At 42.1% G+C, this 12,215-nt stretch overlaps 1 protein-coding gene across 10 annotated transcripts in view; it reads right to left on the bottom strand.

The window, feature by feature from the left end:
• ICA1 (islet cell autoantigen 1) overlaps nucleotides 1–12,215 on the bottom strand; it is a 98,802-nt gene that overhangs the window by 57,038 nt on the left and 29,549 nt on the right. For all 10 annotated transcript variants that reach the window (XM_053262942.1, XM_053262948.1, XM_053262945.1 and 7 more), the window contains 2 exons: nucleotides 11,655–11,778; nucleotides 6,567–6,765 (listed from right to left, as the gene is read on the bottom strand). In XM_053262942.1, coding sequence (XP_053118917.1) covers nucleotides 6,567–6,765; nucleotides 11,655–11,778 — 323 coding nt within the window. The remainder of the gene's footprint in view (nucleotides 1–6,566; nucleotides 6,766–11,654; nucleotides 11,779–12,215) is intronic.

Here is a 12,215-nt window from a genome sequence, read left to right as displayed (position 1 = left end):
AGTGAAGAAGATGCACTTCAAATGGTCAATAATGAGAAACTATTCAACACCAATGAAACAAAGTAGGCCTACAAGAACGAACAAGTCAAGAACCGAGCAGAAAAATGGAAAAATAAGCCACTGCATGGTCAATATTTGCACAATATAAGTGGAAAATCAGACATCACCAAGACCTGGCAATGGCTTAAGAATGGTTACTTGAAGAAAGAAACAGAGGGTTTAATACTGGCTGCGCAAGAACAGGCACTAAGAACAAATGCAATAAGAGCAAAAGTAGAAAAATCCACAACAAACAGCAAGTGCCGCCTTTATAAAGAAGCAGATGAAACAGTGGACCACCTAATCAGCTGTTGTAAAAAGATCGCACAGACTGAATACAAACAGAGGCATGACAAGGTAGCAGGGATGATACACTGGAACATCTGCAAAAAATACAAGCTACCTGCAGCCAAAAATTGGTGGGACCATAAAATTGAAAAAGTTGAAGAAAATGAAGATGTAAAAATATTGTGGGACTTCTGACTACAAACAGACAAACATCTGCCACACAATACACCAGATATCACTGTAGTCGAGAAGAAAGAAAAACAAGTTAAAATAATCGACATAGCAATACCAGGGGATAGCAGAATAGAAGAAAAAGGAATAGAAAAAAATCACAAAATACAAAGATCTACAAATGGAAATTGAAAGGCTGTGGCAGAAAAAGACCAAAATAATCCTAGTGGTAATTGGCACCCTAGGTGCAATTCCAAAACAACTTGAAGAGCACCTCAACACCATAGGGGCCACAGAAATCACCATCAGCCAATTACAAAAAGCAACTTTACTGGGAACAGCCTATATTCTGCGACGAGATCTATCATAACAGCAACAGCATTGACAATAAAATTCAGCCATCCCAGGTCCTTGGGAAGGACTTGATGTCTGGATAAAACAAACCAGTCAATAACACCTGCCTGACTGTGTAAACAAGAAATAATAATAGTATAATAGTATTATTTCTTGTTTACACAGTCAGGCAGGTGTTATTGACTGGTTTGTTTTATCCAGACATCGAGTCCTTCCCAAGGACCTGGGATGGCTGAATTTTATTATCAATGCTGTTGCTGTTATGATAGATCTCGTCGCAGAATATAGGCTGTTCCCAGTAAAGTTGCTTTTTGTAATTGGCTGATGGTGATTTCTGTGGCCCCTATGGTGTTGAGGTGCTCTTCAAGTTGTTTTGGAATTGCACCTAGGGTGCCAATTACCACTGGGATTATTTTGGTCTTTTTCTGCCACAGCCTTTCAATTTCAATTTGTAGATCTTTGTATTTTGTGATTTGTTCTATTTCTTTTTCTTCTATTCTGTTAGACCCTGGTATTGCTATGTCGATTAATTTGACTTGTTTTTCTTTCTTCTCGACTACAGTTTTACCTGGTGTAGCAGATGTTTGTGTGTTTGTAGTTGGAAGTCCCATAATATTATTATTAATTTAGATAGATAGATAGATATAGGCTGACAGGCGGATCTCCTTTGGGAGGACATTCCATAGGCAGGGGGCCTCTACCGAAAAGGTTGTCACTCAGGTACCTGTCACACCACTGCAGGTGGCAGCACCCAGAGAAGAGCTTCCAGATAGGACATTAAAGGGAGGACAGGAACATATTGGAGTAGATGCTCCTTCAAGTAGTGTCTGTGTCTCCTTAAAGAGTGTCAGCTCCTTTACAACAGGGAGCCATCTTTTATTTTTACTTGCTTTAACTGCTTTAAGACAACTCTTGTTGAAACGCAGTATAATAAAATACAATAAAACACAGCAGAGTAATCTATATATTTAATTCTCCTGGGTGTGCCTTGGAATGTGCGTCCCAGCACCCAGCTGATTGGCTGGGTGGCCGACGTGCCTGATTGGCTGAGGCGCACCCAGGAGGATTGGTCACCGCGGCGGTGGGCCCGGCCATGGAGGCCAGAGGCGGCAGCAGGCCTGGCCCGGCAGTGGAGGCAAGGCCCCAGGGGGGGGAAAGAAAGTGCGGGGGCAGAAGTGGCGGTGGGGAGGAGAGGCGGCTGGGCCCGGAAGTGGAGACTGGGCAGAAGGTGGTGGTGGTGGGGAAAGAGGTAACCGCCAGCCCCAGAGAGCGCACAGATACTCTGTGCAGGGTCGGCTAGTGATAATTTAAAACAGCAATTAAGTGAGTGTTTCTTCTTAGAGTAATCACTGTGTGTGAAAGCTCACAAATCAGGCAAGGGCCAGTTAAGAACAGATTCATGACTTCTGGTTCTCATGTAATCTCAGGGATTTGGGGGGGGAAGCATCTGACAAGTAATGTTGACAGAGAGTCGCACTTCATTTCAAAAAGAGAGGCAACGGGGTATAAGTCTCTCTAAATGATGTACTTAATAAATCCCAGTAAATGCATGGTGAGCAAAATCTATTTAGCACATGCTCAAAAGGCACTTTTTAAATAAATTCCCAAGTTCAAGGGCTGAGCTTTGGCATGGGAGAAGTTGCGGGAATAGTGTTTGGCTTGTTAAGCCCTGCCAGAGAATTTGGACAGCTGCTCCTAAACCATAACTGGTATTCATAGAACAGAACAATCACTTTTTTTTAAAAGGAAAAAGACCACAGAAGAGATGCTACTTTCCTAAAATCTACATGTGCATAATGAAAGAAGATTAAGTCAGTGCATTTGTAGTCACAACAACGTATTAAGTCCACCTTTACAGTGTGAATGCAAGTAGTAAAACCCAATTTCTAAAAAGATAATAGCTCACAAACATAGCAACACCAGAGAAATGCAGAGTCTATGCAACGGCCACTTCACCACCATGAAGCTCCCTGAGTTTGTGCAAAAATAGACCTTATTCATTCAGTACTAGGATGAGAATGTACAAGATCAAGTGTATCCATTTGAGATATTTTCAATGATATAATTGTATAACATGTCAAGTACCAGTGTTCTGTAAACAGGATATCTATGTACTGCAATTTACTCTAAAAAAAAAAAAGAATGGAAGGAAGAAAGGAACATGTTAGTATTCTTCCTTGACCTTCTGGATACTGGAATATTCAATTCCAGAACTTTTCACACTTCTTTTCACGGTCTCAAGGACTAGAAAGCTGAACTTAAGGGGCTGAATTATGCACCCAAAATTCCACACTTGCACCGAATTACAGAATACACACAGCTCTGGGTATTTCCATCCACTGAGGTACTTAAAATGGCATCCACTAGTACAGAATCTTAATGAACCTACTAACAAAATGGTTGCCTGACGGGGTGGGGGGTAGAGGAGTACAGTTACAGGTAGAAAAATATGCCAAAGCTCCCCCTTTTGCCCTGTAAACATGACTGATGGCAGCTCTGTTGGACCGACAAATTCCCATCTGCCAACTATGCTCAATCAACAGGAAACCTACCATTCTGTGCTGATGAATGTCCAAAGAACAGAAAGAGGCCAGAACTATCAGAAGTAAAAAGAGCCAAGGATTTTCCTCTGCACATGCATATCAAACAAAACAAACAAAAGCTATACAATGAGAATCCAGAAATGTAACTCTTAGTTTTTCTAATCAGTTAAACATTATAATTATAAAGCAAGAAGCGTGAAACACACTGCTGTACTGAAAGTCACCATTGAGTAAGGCTCATACTTTCATTTTCAAGAATACCAAGTTTCAGCAAAGATTCCTTCATACTTGACACAAACACTGACACAGGTTCACTGTGAAGGTCGCAGTGAACCTTGAAAAAACTTGCTGGGCACAAAGTATCTGGGTTGCTATCATGTGCACAGCAAGGGTGAAGGCATCTCACAAGTCACTGCAGAGGAGCTGTGAAAATACTAGTGCCGACTTGCTAATTCCAAATGGCCAGCTTTCAATAGGTGCTTTATTTAAGAGATTTTTACCAAACGTATAAAGCTTATGACACTAACTCACCTTCTCTCTCTCTCATACACACACGCACACACACAGCACAAGAAACCCATCTGCATCCATGTGTTCAAAATTAGCTTCTGGTTGGATAATTTTTTTAAAAAACCACTATCCAAAATGGAGTTAAATATGCATACACCCAAAGAAATCAATAGGTTAAAATTTAATGTACCTGGTATAGGATTGGGTTCATATTTACAATGGTAGTTTTGTGTGTTACAGTTAGGCAAAGACAAAAAATTGCCAACTAACGTTTTCTGATCAAGTATTCTATATGCAACAAATAGTTTCATTCAAAAACTGAAATGGTCACAGATATGCCTGCTCTAAAAATGTTTTTATAAAAGTAATACTGTACTCCCAGTTATAAAAATTATGACACCATGAAACTGAACTCAGCATTATTAAATAATAGCAGGCACGGCACTGTGGATTTACAGATTGCATTTTCCTTGCACATGTACAATCTCATGAACAAAGGCCTACAGCGTAATTCCCTTGTTATGATACAAATTCCATAATGATGTGAAGCATTCAGTAAAACACTGCCACACAATGGTGAAATTCAGTGTTGCACACTAAAAGAACAAAGCAGTTCCTCTATTTCTTCCGAAATAATGGATGAAGTTCTGCTAGTTCTCATCAAGTTCTGTATGAATGACATTTGCTTATTAACATTTCAACTGTGAAGCAATACAGATATTCAAAATAAACCATGTAAAACTTGATCTCTGGATGAGGGAGTTAGCTGCTTCAAAATAACAGGATGCTTAGTTTGGGGGTCTGTGTTACAGTCAATTCTAAAACTAAGCTAAATTCCAAGGCAACCCCAGCAGAGTCCAGAACCATAAAACATTCAACACTTTTTCTGTACAGATCAGACTAGTTTCTAGGGTCAAGAGTTAGAGACCCCTGTGTGAATGAAACATATGGCGGCCTCTTCATGTTTTCAACACTCCCATCCATGCACAGCCACAGACCACTGGCATCAAATTACACCAGACTGCCTCGTTATTGCTCTAACTGGAAACCCTCTTACCTTCCCCCCCACTACACATACAGACAACCTGTTGTATTCATGATCTGAGAGTTTTAAAAATGCTTTTCTTCTCCCTGAAAACAGTAGTCCAAAGAGTTGTTTTTTCTCCAAGTAGCATTTAAACTCCTGTGACATTTGTGACCTTTTAACTTTTTTAAAAAAAACTGCTACCCCCCCCAAGAGATATTAATTGCATGAAATTCACATCTTAAATACTAATTATTTTCTCTTATGCAATTTATACTTTTCACAAGGCAGGCATTAATTATAGCTGCATGGCCATCCTCGAAATTTTTTTAAGTAGTGGCTGACATGCAGACTGATGCTACACTGAAAAACGTTTTGCAAGTGTAAAGGGGAAAGAGGTGATTTTAGCTAATCCCTCCCTTCTTTCTATAGCTCCCATGCCTCCCAAAAATATGTCCCTGAGGATCCTACCACACTCAGGGGCTTGTTTTGGACACAAAGGGAAGGAGGAAAAATGGCAAAAATAGCCCTTTCCTCAAGTGTGTGAAATATTTTTCATCACACACAATACTAGTTGGTAAGTCAACTACTATAGTTAAACCTTTCTTTAAAAAATTGGGAGGGGGTGGTGTCCAACATATAAAATATAATCATAAGATCTAGGCTTGTATTAAACACCATTTTCATTGTTAGGGTACCAGGCATAAAACACACATACTGGAGAAACACTACACAGATGGCTGAAAATTCTATAATAATAGAATATAGTAATGTAAAAATTATCATCTTTATTACAATTTACACTTCTAATATGTAAATTATTAATACTTGATAAGTGCTAAATTTCAAGTGCCATTAAAGTAAGCATGAAATTCTAAATTATTTTTTAAAAGCAACTGTACTTCAATGTTCGAGCACTGAGGAATTTGCTTTCAGCTGTCTTATGTGTACTACTGATGCTTTTACTAGAATAATTCCATATCAATAGAATGTGGGTTTGTGTAATAATAATAATAGTAAAAACTTTGTGAGCCCTCTCATAACAAAAATTGTACATCCCAACAGCCTCCACTCCTATGTCAAATGCAGACCAGGGCAAACTAAGAGTTTCCCAGAAGTGATAGCAGACTATATGATCCAGCTATGCAGGGTTGCCACTCAATTGAGTGACAATCTGATTTCCATCAATCAAACCCCATACTAAGCTAATCAGCAGGAAGTGCCAGCACACAATGTCAAATTCTGAGAGCATTAAGTAGGTTCTTAAAGATACAGACTCCTTCAATAGTTTGTGACCTGGCAGACTTAAGCAGCAGGCAGCTTAGGAGGGCTGAACATCCATGCAATTGTAGAATCGTCCAAAGAACAGAACTAAAACACAATTAAAAGTCATCATGGGACAGCACATATGCTAGAGTTAGTTGCTTATAGAACAATTTCTGGCTATCGTATCTTTCAGGTTTGGAAGATATATTCCATATCTGATGAACTGAATCGTGCCTCATGGGAGAGATCAGTATGATTAATTTCACCCTCCATCCCGGCTGTTGGATAATATTTTCCCCAGAGGAATCAAATCCATGCTCCATTACCATAATCAAGCATTGCCCGCTTGCAGACTGTGGGAAATCTCATACCTTCCTAAACTTCTCCATCTGTTTGTAAAGATCAGGATCCAGCTCTTGAGACACATCTTTCATCCACAACAGAGCACCTCTGTATTCAGTCCGGCACTGCTCCATTCGGTTGACTGTCAACCATGTATCCGAAATAGCTCTATATCTAAAGGTCTCCACTTCTTGGTACAGTCTGCACAATGGAGTGCGCAATGCCAACCTGTGACAAAGAAAACATGAAAAGTGTAGGGACTTCTGAAAACAAACTAAAGACTCTTTCTTATTTTGAGTAACAAACCAAAGAGACAAATAGTTGCTGTAATAGAAACATCAATATTAGGAAAGTCACCAAGCAAACTAGAATGATCAGAAAACTTAAAGGCTTTAATTCAGAAGACAAGACAGAAGACAGAGTATATGTAAAGCTGAGGTTTTTTGCACCAATATGCATTACTTTAAACTTGCTTACAATGAACTGCATTTTTTCCGTTTAGTTGCCCAGTTTGGAGAGATCCTTTTGGAGCTCCTCACAATCTGTTGTGGATTTCACTACCCTAAACAGTCAAGTGCCATCTGCAAATTTGGCCACCTTGCTGGTTACCACAACTTCTAGATCATTTATGAATAAATTAAAAGGCAGGGAGTAAAAATGATTATTAAGGAGGATATGGAGATTGCAGAGAAGCTAAATGAGTTATTTGTATCCGTCTTCATGGTAGAGGATACTGAGCATATACCTGAGCCTGAACCGATCTTCTCAGGCTTGGAGGCTGAAGAACTGGGCAAATCTGAGCTGAGGACATTCTAAACTGCCTTGACAAATTAAAAAATCGCCAAGGCCAAATGGCATCCACCCAAGAGTTACCAAGGGACTCAAATGTGAAATTGTCGATCTCCTTGCAAAAATATGTAACTTATTATTATTATTATTATTATTTTTACATTTATATCCCACTCTTTCTCCAAGGAGCCCAGAGTGGTGTACTACATATTTGAGTTTCTCTTTCACAACAACCCTGTGAAGTAGGTTAGGCTGAGAGAGAAGTGACTGGCCCAGAGTCACCCAGCTAGTTTCATGGCTGAATGGGGATTTGAACTCGGGTCTCCCCGGTCCTAGTCCAGCACTCTAACCACTACACCACGCTGGCTCTTATCCCGACAATCAGGCTCTGAACCAGAGGACTGGAAAGTAGTCAAAGTAACAACAATTTTAAAAAAGAGATCCGGGGAGTATCTGGGAAACAAGAGTGGTTAGCTTAACTTCTGGGCCAGGTAAATTGATGGGAAGCATACTTAAGGACAAAATTATTAAACATAAAGAAGAATAGGCCTTACTAAAGGAGAACCAGCATGGCTTCTGCAAAGGCAAGCCTTGCCTTACTAACCTTTTGGGGTTCTTTGCGAGTGTCAACAGGCATGTGGATAAAGGTGATCCAATTGACATAGTACAGTTGGACTTACAAAAAGCTTTTGACAAAGTTCCCCACCAAATGCTCTTGAGTAAACCTAGCAGTCTTGGGATAAGGTGATAGGTTCATGTGTGGATTGTTAACTGGTTGAAGGACAGGTAACAGAGGATAGATAAAAGTGGACAGTTCTCTAAATGGAGGGAAGTAGGAAGTGGGATCCCATTGAGTGGCAGTTTGTAAAAGTTACATTTTCCCAGACTGTCCCTTTCTTTCAGGATCCTAAAAATGGCACCTTCACTGAGGTTTTATAGACTATACTGAGGTTTTATAGTTAAATAGTTAAAAAGCAAGATTAACAAAATATTTGAGATATTTCTGATCTGTAAATAGTCCTTAATTTGTACAATATGTTGATGAGGTAGCAAATCTTCAACATGCCATTGCAAGTTGAGAATTGCCAGACATGTGGCTATCAGGCCGAGTCATCAAAGGAAGCAGAACCCCTCTGGGTAAAAGCAACTAAAGGTTCCTTTTAGCAATTGCTGCAATGTGGTTCTGCTCCATCCAGAGGTCAAAAGAAACTTTCTGTCCAACCGCACCTTGACAGCTCTCAGAAAATCACTTAGATTACAAAAACGTCTCACATCCTTTATGCTGCTATCACCTGCCTGGAGTTACAGACCACACTAGATAATTTTATTCACCATTTAAGTGGAGCAGAGCTGGTTTAATCAGAGGGTTACATCAGCACAGATCTGCAAATTGTCCATGCATTAGCTGACCTAGCTGGCACGCTGCTGAATTTCTCAACTACCCAAGCTTAATAATGATATATAGTATCTTCCTAAACCTTAGAAGACAAAAAGGACTCTTCATTAATTGGTGCTTTCCACTCTTCTTGCTGATCCACATATCATTTACACTAGAAACTAAATTGGACTAGGAATGGTGTGCACTTCAAAGTTAACTGCTTTTTCAGATTAGTAGCAAACGCCCAGTTTCCAACATGCCATGGTTTCATTCTTTCCTAAGCAACCATATTGTTTTGTGTAAGCTGGAAGTTTAGTCTGTGAAGACAATATGAAGCGAGATAGACCAATGGTCTGACTCAGTATTTGGCAGCTTCCTATGTTCCTATGAGAATGTACTTGGGTTGTATCCAACGCAGTGTGAATGAGTCCAGGCCCCTCTTCCCCACTGCAGTCCCCTGTGCTCTTTGAAGATCTGCAATTGAGGGTCAGGGGACCCTCCAGAACAGCATAGGGTGTGGCACGAGCTGCAGTGAGAGGGAAGGATCAGTGGAAACCAGGGGAGGGGGAATACCTTGTGCAAGAGGAAGTGGCTTTTCATTTGTTACTAGTATTTTTAAGCCCGTTATGATAACGGGCGCTAGCTTTCTATCCCGTCTTTTCTGTCTCTCTCTCTTTCTGTCTCTTTTTTCCCCCCTTGTCCCCTCTCTCTTTTTGTTGTTTTTTTTGTTGTTGTCTCTGTTTTTGTTCTTCCTTATTTTGCTTATACTTTTTTTTGGGGGGGGTTGTGTGGATGAATAACGGCCAAAATGGCCCATGAGAAGGTGGCCGCCCCCGCCTATCGCCCTCCCGCGCACCCAGCTGCCGGAGCCCACCTTACCCGCTCCAGCCCGAAGGAGAAGAGAGGAACTCGGGAACAGAGCTACTCTCTGTGTTAAGCTGCTGCCCATACTGTCGCAATGGACGCAATAGGCGTCCTTTGCGTCCATAGCGGCAGTTTGAGCAGTGACGTAGCACAGAGAGGAGCTTTGCTTGTGAGCTCCTCTCTTTTCCCTCGGGCTGGAGCGGGTAAGGTGGTCTTCGGCAGCTGGGTGGGCGGGAGGGCGATAGGCGGGGGCGGCGACCTTCTCATGGGCCATTTTGGCCCTTAATCTTTTTTGGGGGGGAGCGGGGAAGGTGATTTTGGGCAGCTGGGAGGGAGGGTGAGCAGGCGGGGGTGGCGGCTGTGAGCGGGCGGGGGCCTCGTTGGCGGCTTCGCCGCCACCTCGCCCAGCTTCCCTGTCCCCCGTCTCGGTCTTCCCCCGCCGCCATTGCCCTCGCCTTTTTCAGGGCGGCCGCTTCTGGTTGCCTCGTCCTCCTCTCGCCGTGCCGCAGCTCATGGCCGAGGCGGCGGCTCTGCCACCGCCTCAGCCACTTTCCCCCGCCGCCACACACCGGCTAATGGCCGCCCGTGGCTGTGGGACACTGGTGTCTGCAGTCCTGTGTCCCTTGGGCTCTTCTGGGCCTGCGCTTCGCGCAGGCCCAGAACAGCCCAGGGAGGCAGGGACGCAGATCCCCAACATTCCAAAGCCATGGCCACTCACTTAGCCTTTTATTATATAGGATAGCTTTAATTTAGGGGATTAAAAACAAACAAACCCAAAAGAAGATAATTGGCATCAGTTAGATATTAGTATCAGTCACAGTAAGCACTATATTTCTTAAATATGGAGGTGTGATTGATCCAAATATATACAAAAATGTACATAAAGCACAATTAAAAGGGTTGGGGGCAGGGGAGACACACTCTAGTGCCTATGCACTCTTGTTAGTTAACTAACCCATAAGTATTTTTAAATTCCCCAGCAACTTTAGTCATGCAGAACAAAACATTTTTGTAATATGGTATTCATTTACAATGATGACTATTATCTTACTTCCAAAGCTTGCTAAAAGCATCAGATATGCTTGCAGCTAACCACGAAAACATGGTTTTCAGACCTCAAACAATCACTCCATCATATATTCACCTCTTCACAACCTTGACAGAACGATTTTGGCATTTGCCCTGGAGGCAGGTAAGACTGATCCTAGTATACCTCACATCCTAGTCAGATGAGTAAACCTTCCCAGGGTGCCTGGACATTCAGATCTCTTTTGCAGATGTCCTAGGACAAGAGAATAGGTATTTTTCTGCCCACATTAGCAACAGTTGAACTTCTACTTGCAGGTCATGTGCCCTAGCTCCACCTTATAACTCAATGAGAATTTTAGAGGTGTTATTGTCTGTGCAAATGAGCACATAACTCACTTGACCCTGAGGAATAAGTCCTGGAAAGCAAGGCAAACTGTTCCAAATCATTGAAAACCTGGGCTACCCATTCCTGCAGTATGCCCCCCACCACCAAAGGCAAACTTGCACCTCCAAGGACCCGAGTCCAGAAAGGCTCCCTCAGTGACAGGTGCCTCATGAGATTGCTCCAGTAGGCCCAGCAACCATGATTTTTTTTTTTTTAACCATCTCTAGAGGTCTCCTGAACTGGCTGATCCAGGGTTGGTAGGATAACAGTAACTACTGAGATGGTCTGGAATGAAGCCTAGCCTGCCCGGAATCTAGCCTGCCCTGCCTTCAATGCCTGGGGAGAAGGGAACCCTTTCCTTTTCTGTCTGTTCTTCTACTACTAAACAAGAAGCTAGGAGCAAGTAGGTAGGGAACAGGGGCAGACTAAGGGAAAAGGCAGAGCAAAGGAAAGGAGAAAGGAGGGAGGAAAAAGCAGGATTAAGGCACAGCCAAGGAATACAGTTGATCAGGCTACCAGTAGGCTCTTCATGCTTCCTTTTATAGTTGCTGGGGGTCTGAAGCCAAATAAAGTAGGGAAGTTCAAGTGGGCTTGCATCTAAAAGGCAGAGCCATGCCAAGGAGCTATTCTGTAAAAGAGTTCTCAGTAATAAACTCATGTAGTCAAACATACCTTTGCTGAGAAGAAAAGCAGAGGGCCTTTCCTGTAGCTTGCATCATTTTGCCTGCTCTAGTTTTATCCTGAGAACCTTGGGATCGGAGAAATTTTCCTAATTCATTTTCTTCCTGAGACAGAACTAGTGCAAGAAGAGTGATCAGACACAGGCAAGTTTTAAAATGCTACAATTTTGTAAGTAGGGCGACAAGTCACATTGCCTCCAAGAAACACAGAATAACCTTCCACCCCCAGCCTGCAATTTCTAATTAACCTTCATGCATCTCCTGCACTTACGAAACAGAAGATCGGATTCACTTCAGCACATCCCTTCATGGGCTCAGTGTAATGTAACAAGAACTGCAAAATGACCTCTACGCTGAAAGGCAACAGGAGAATGTGCTATTTCTTGCTTGAATAGAGGTATTAGCTTGGTGGGATCAGATGAAGTAGACTACTGTGACCCGACTACAATACCTAGAATTTCCCTTGATTATTTTAGTCTCTCTTTCAACTTCTTGAGCCCAGAAGTTCACTTGACTCCAGTGAGCTGAATGCTGATTCAAACAACTCAGGCAC

This window comes from Hemicordylus capensis, chromosome 6 (genome assembly GCF_027244095.1).
Source record: "Hemicordylus capensis ecotype Gifberg chromosome 6, rHemCap1.1.pri, whole genome shotgun sequence".
Classification (NCBI taxonomy): domain Eukaryota; kingdom Metazoa; phylum Chordata; class Lepidosauria; order Squamata; family Cordylidae; genus Hemicordylus; species Hemicordylus capensis.
This window is presented reverse-complemented; position numbering and strand designations above follow the sequence as displayed.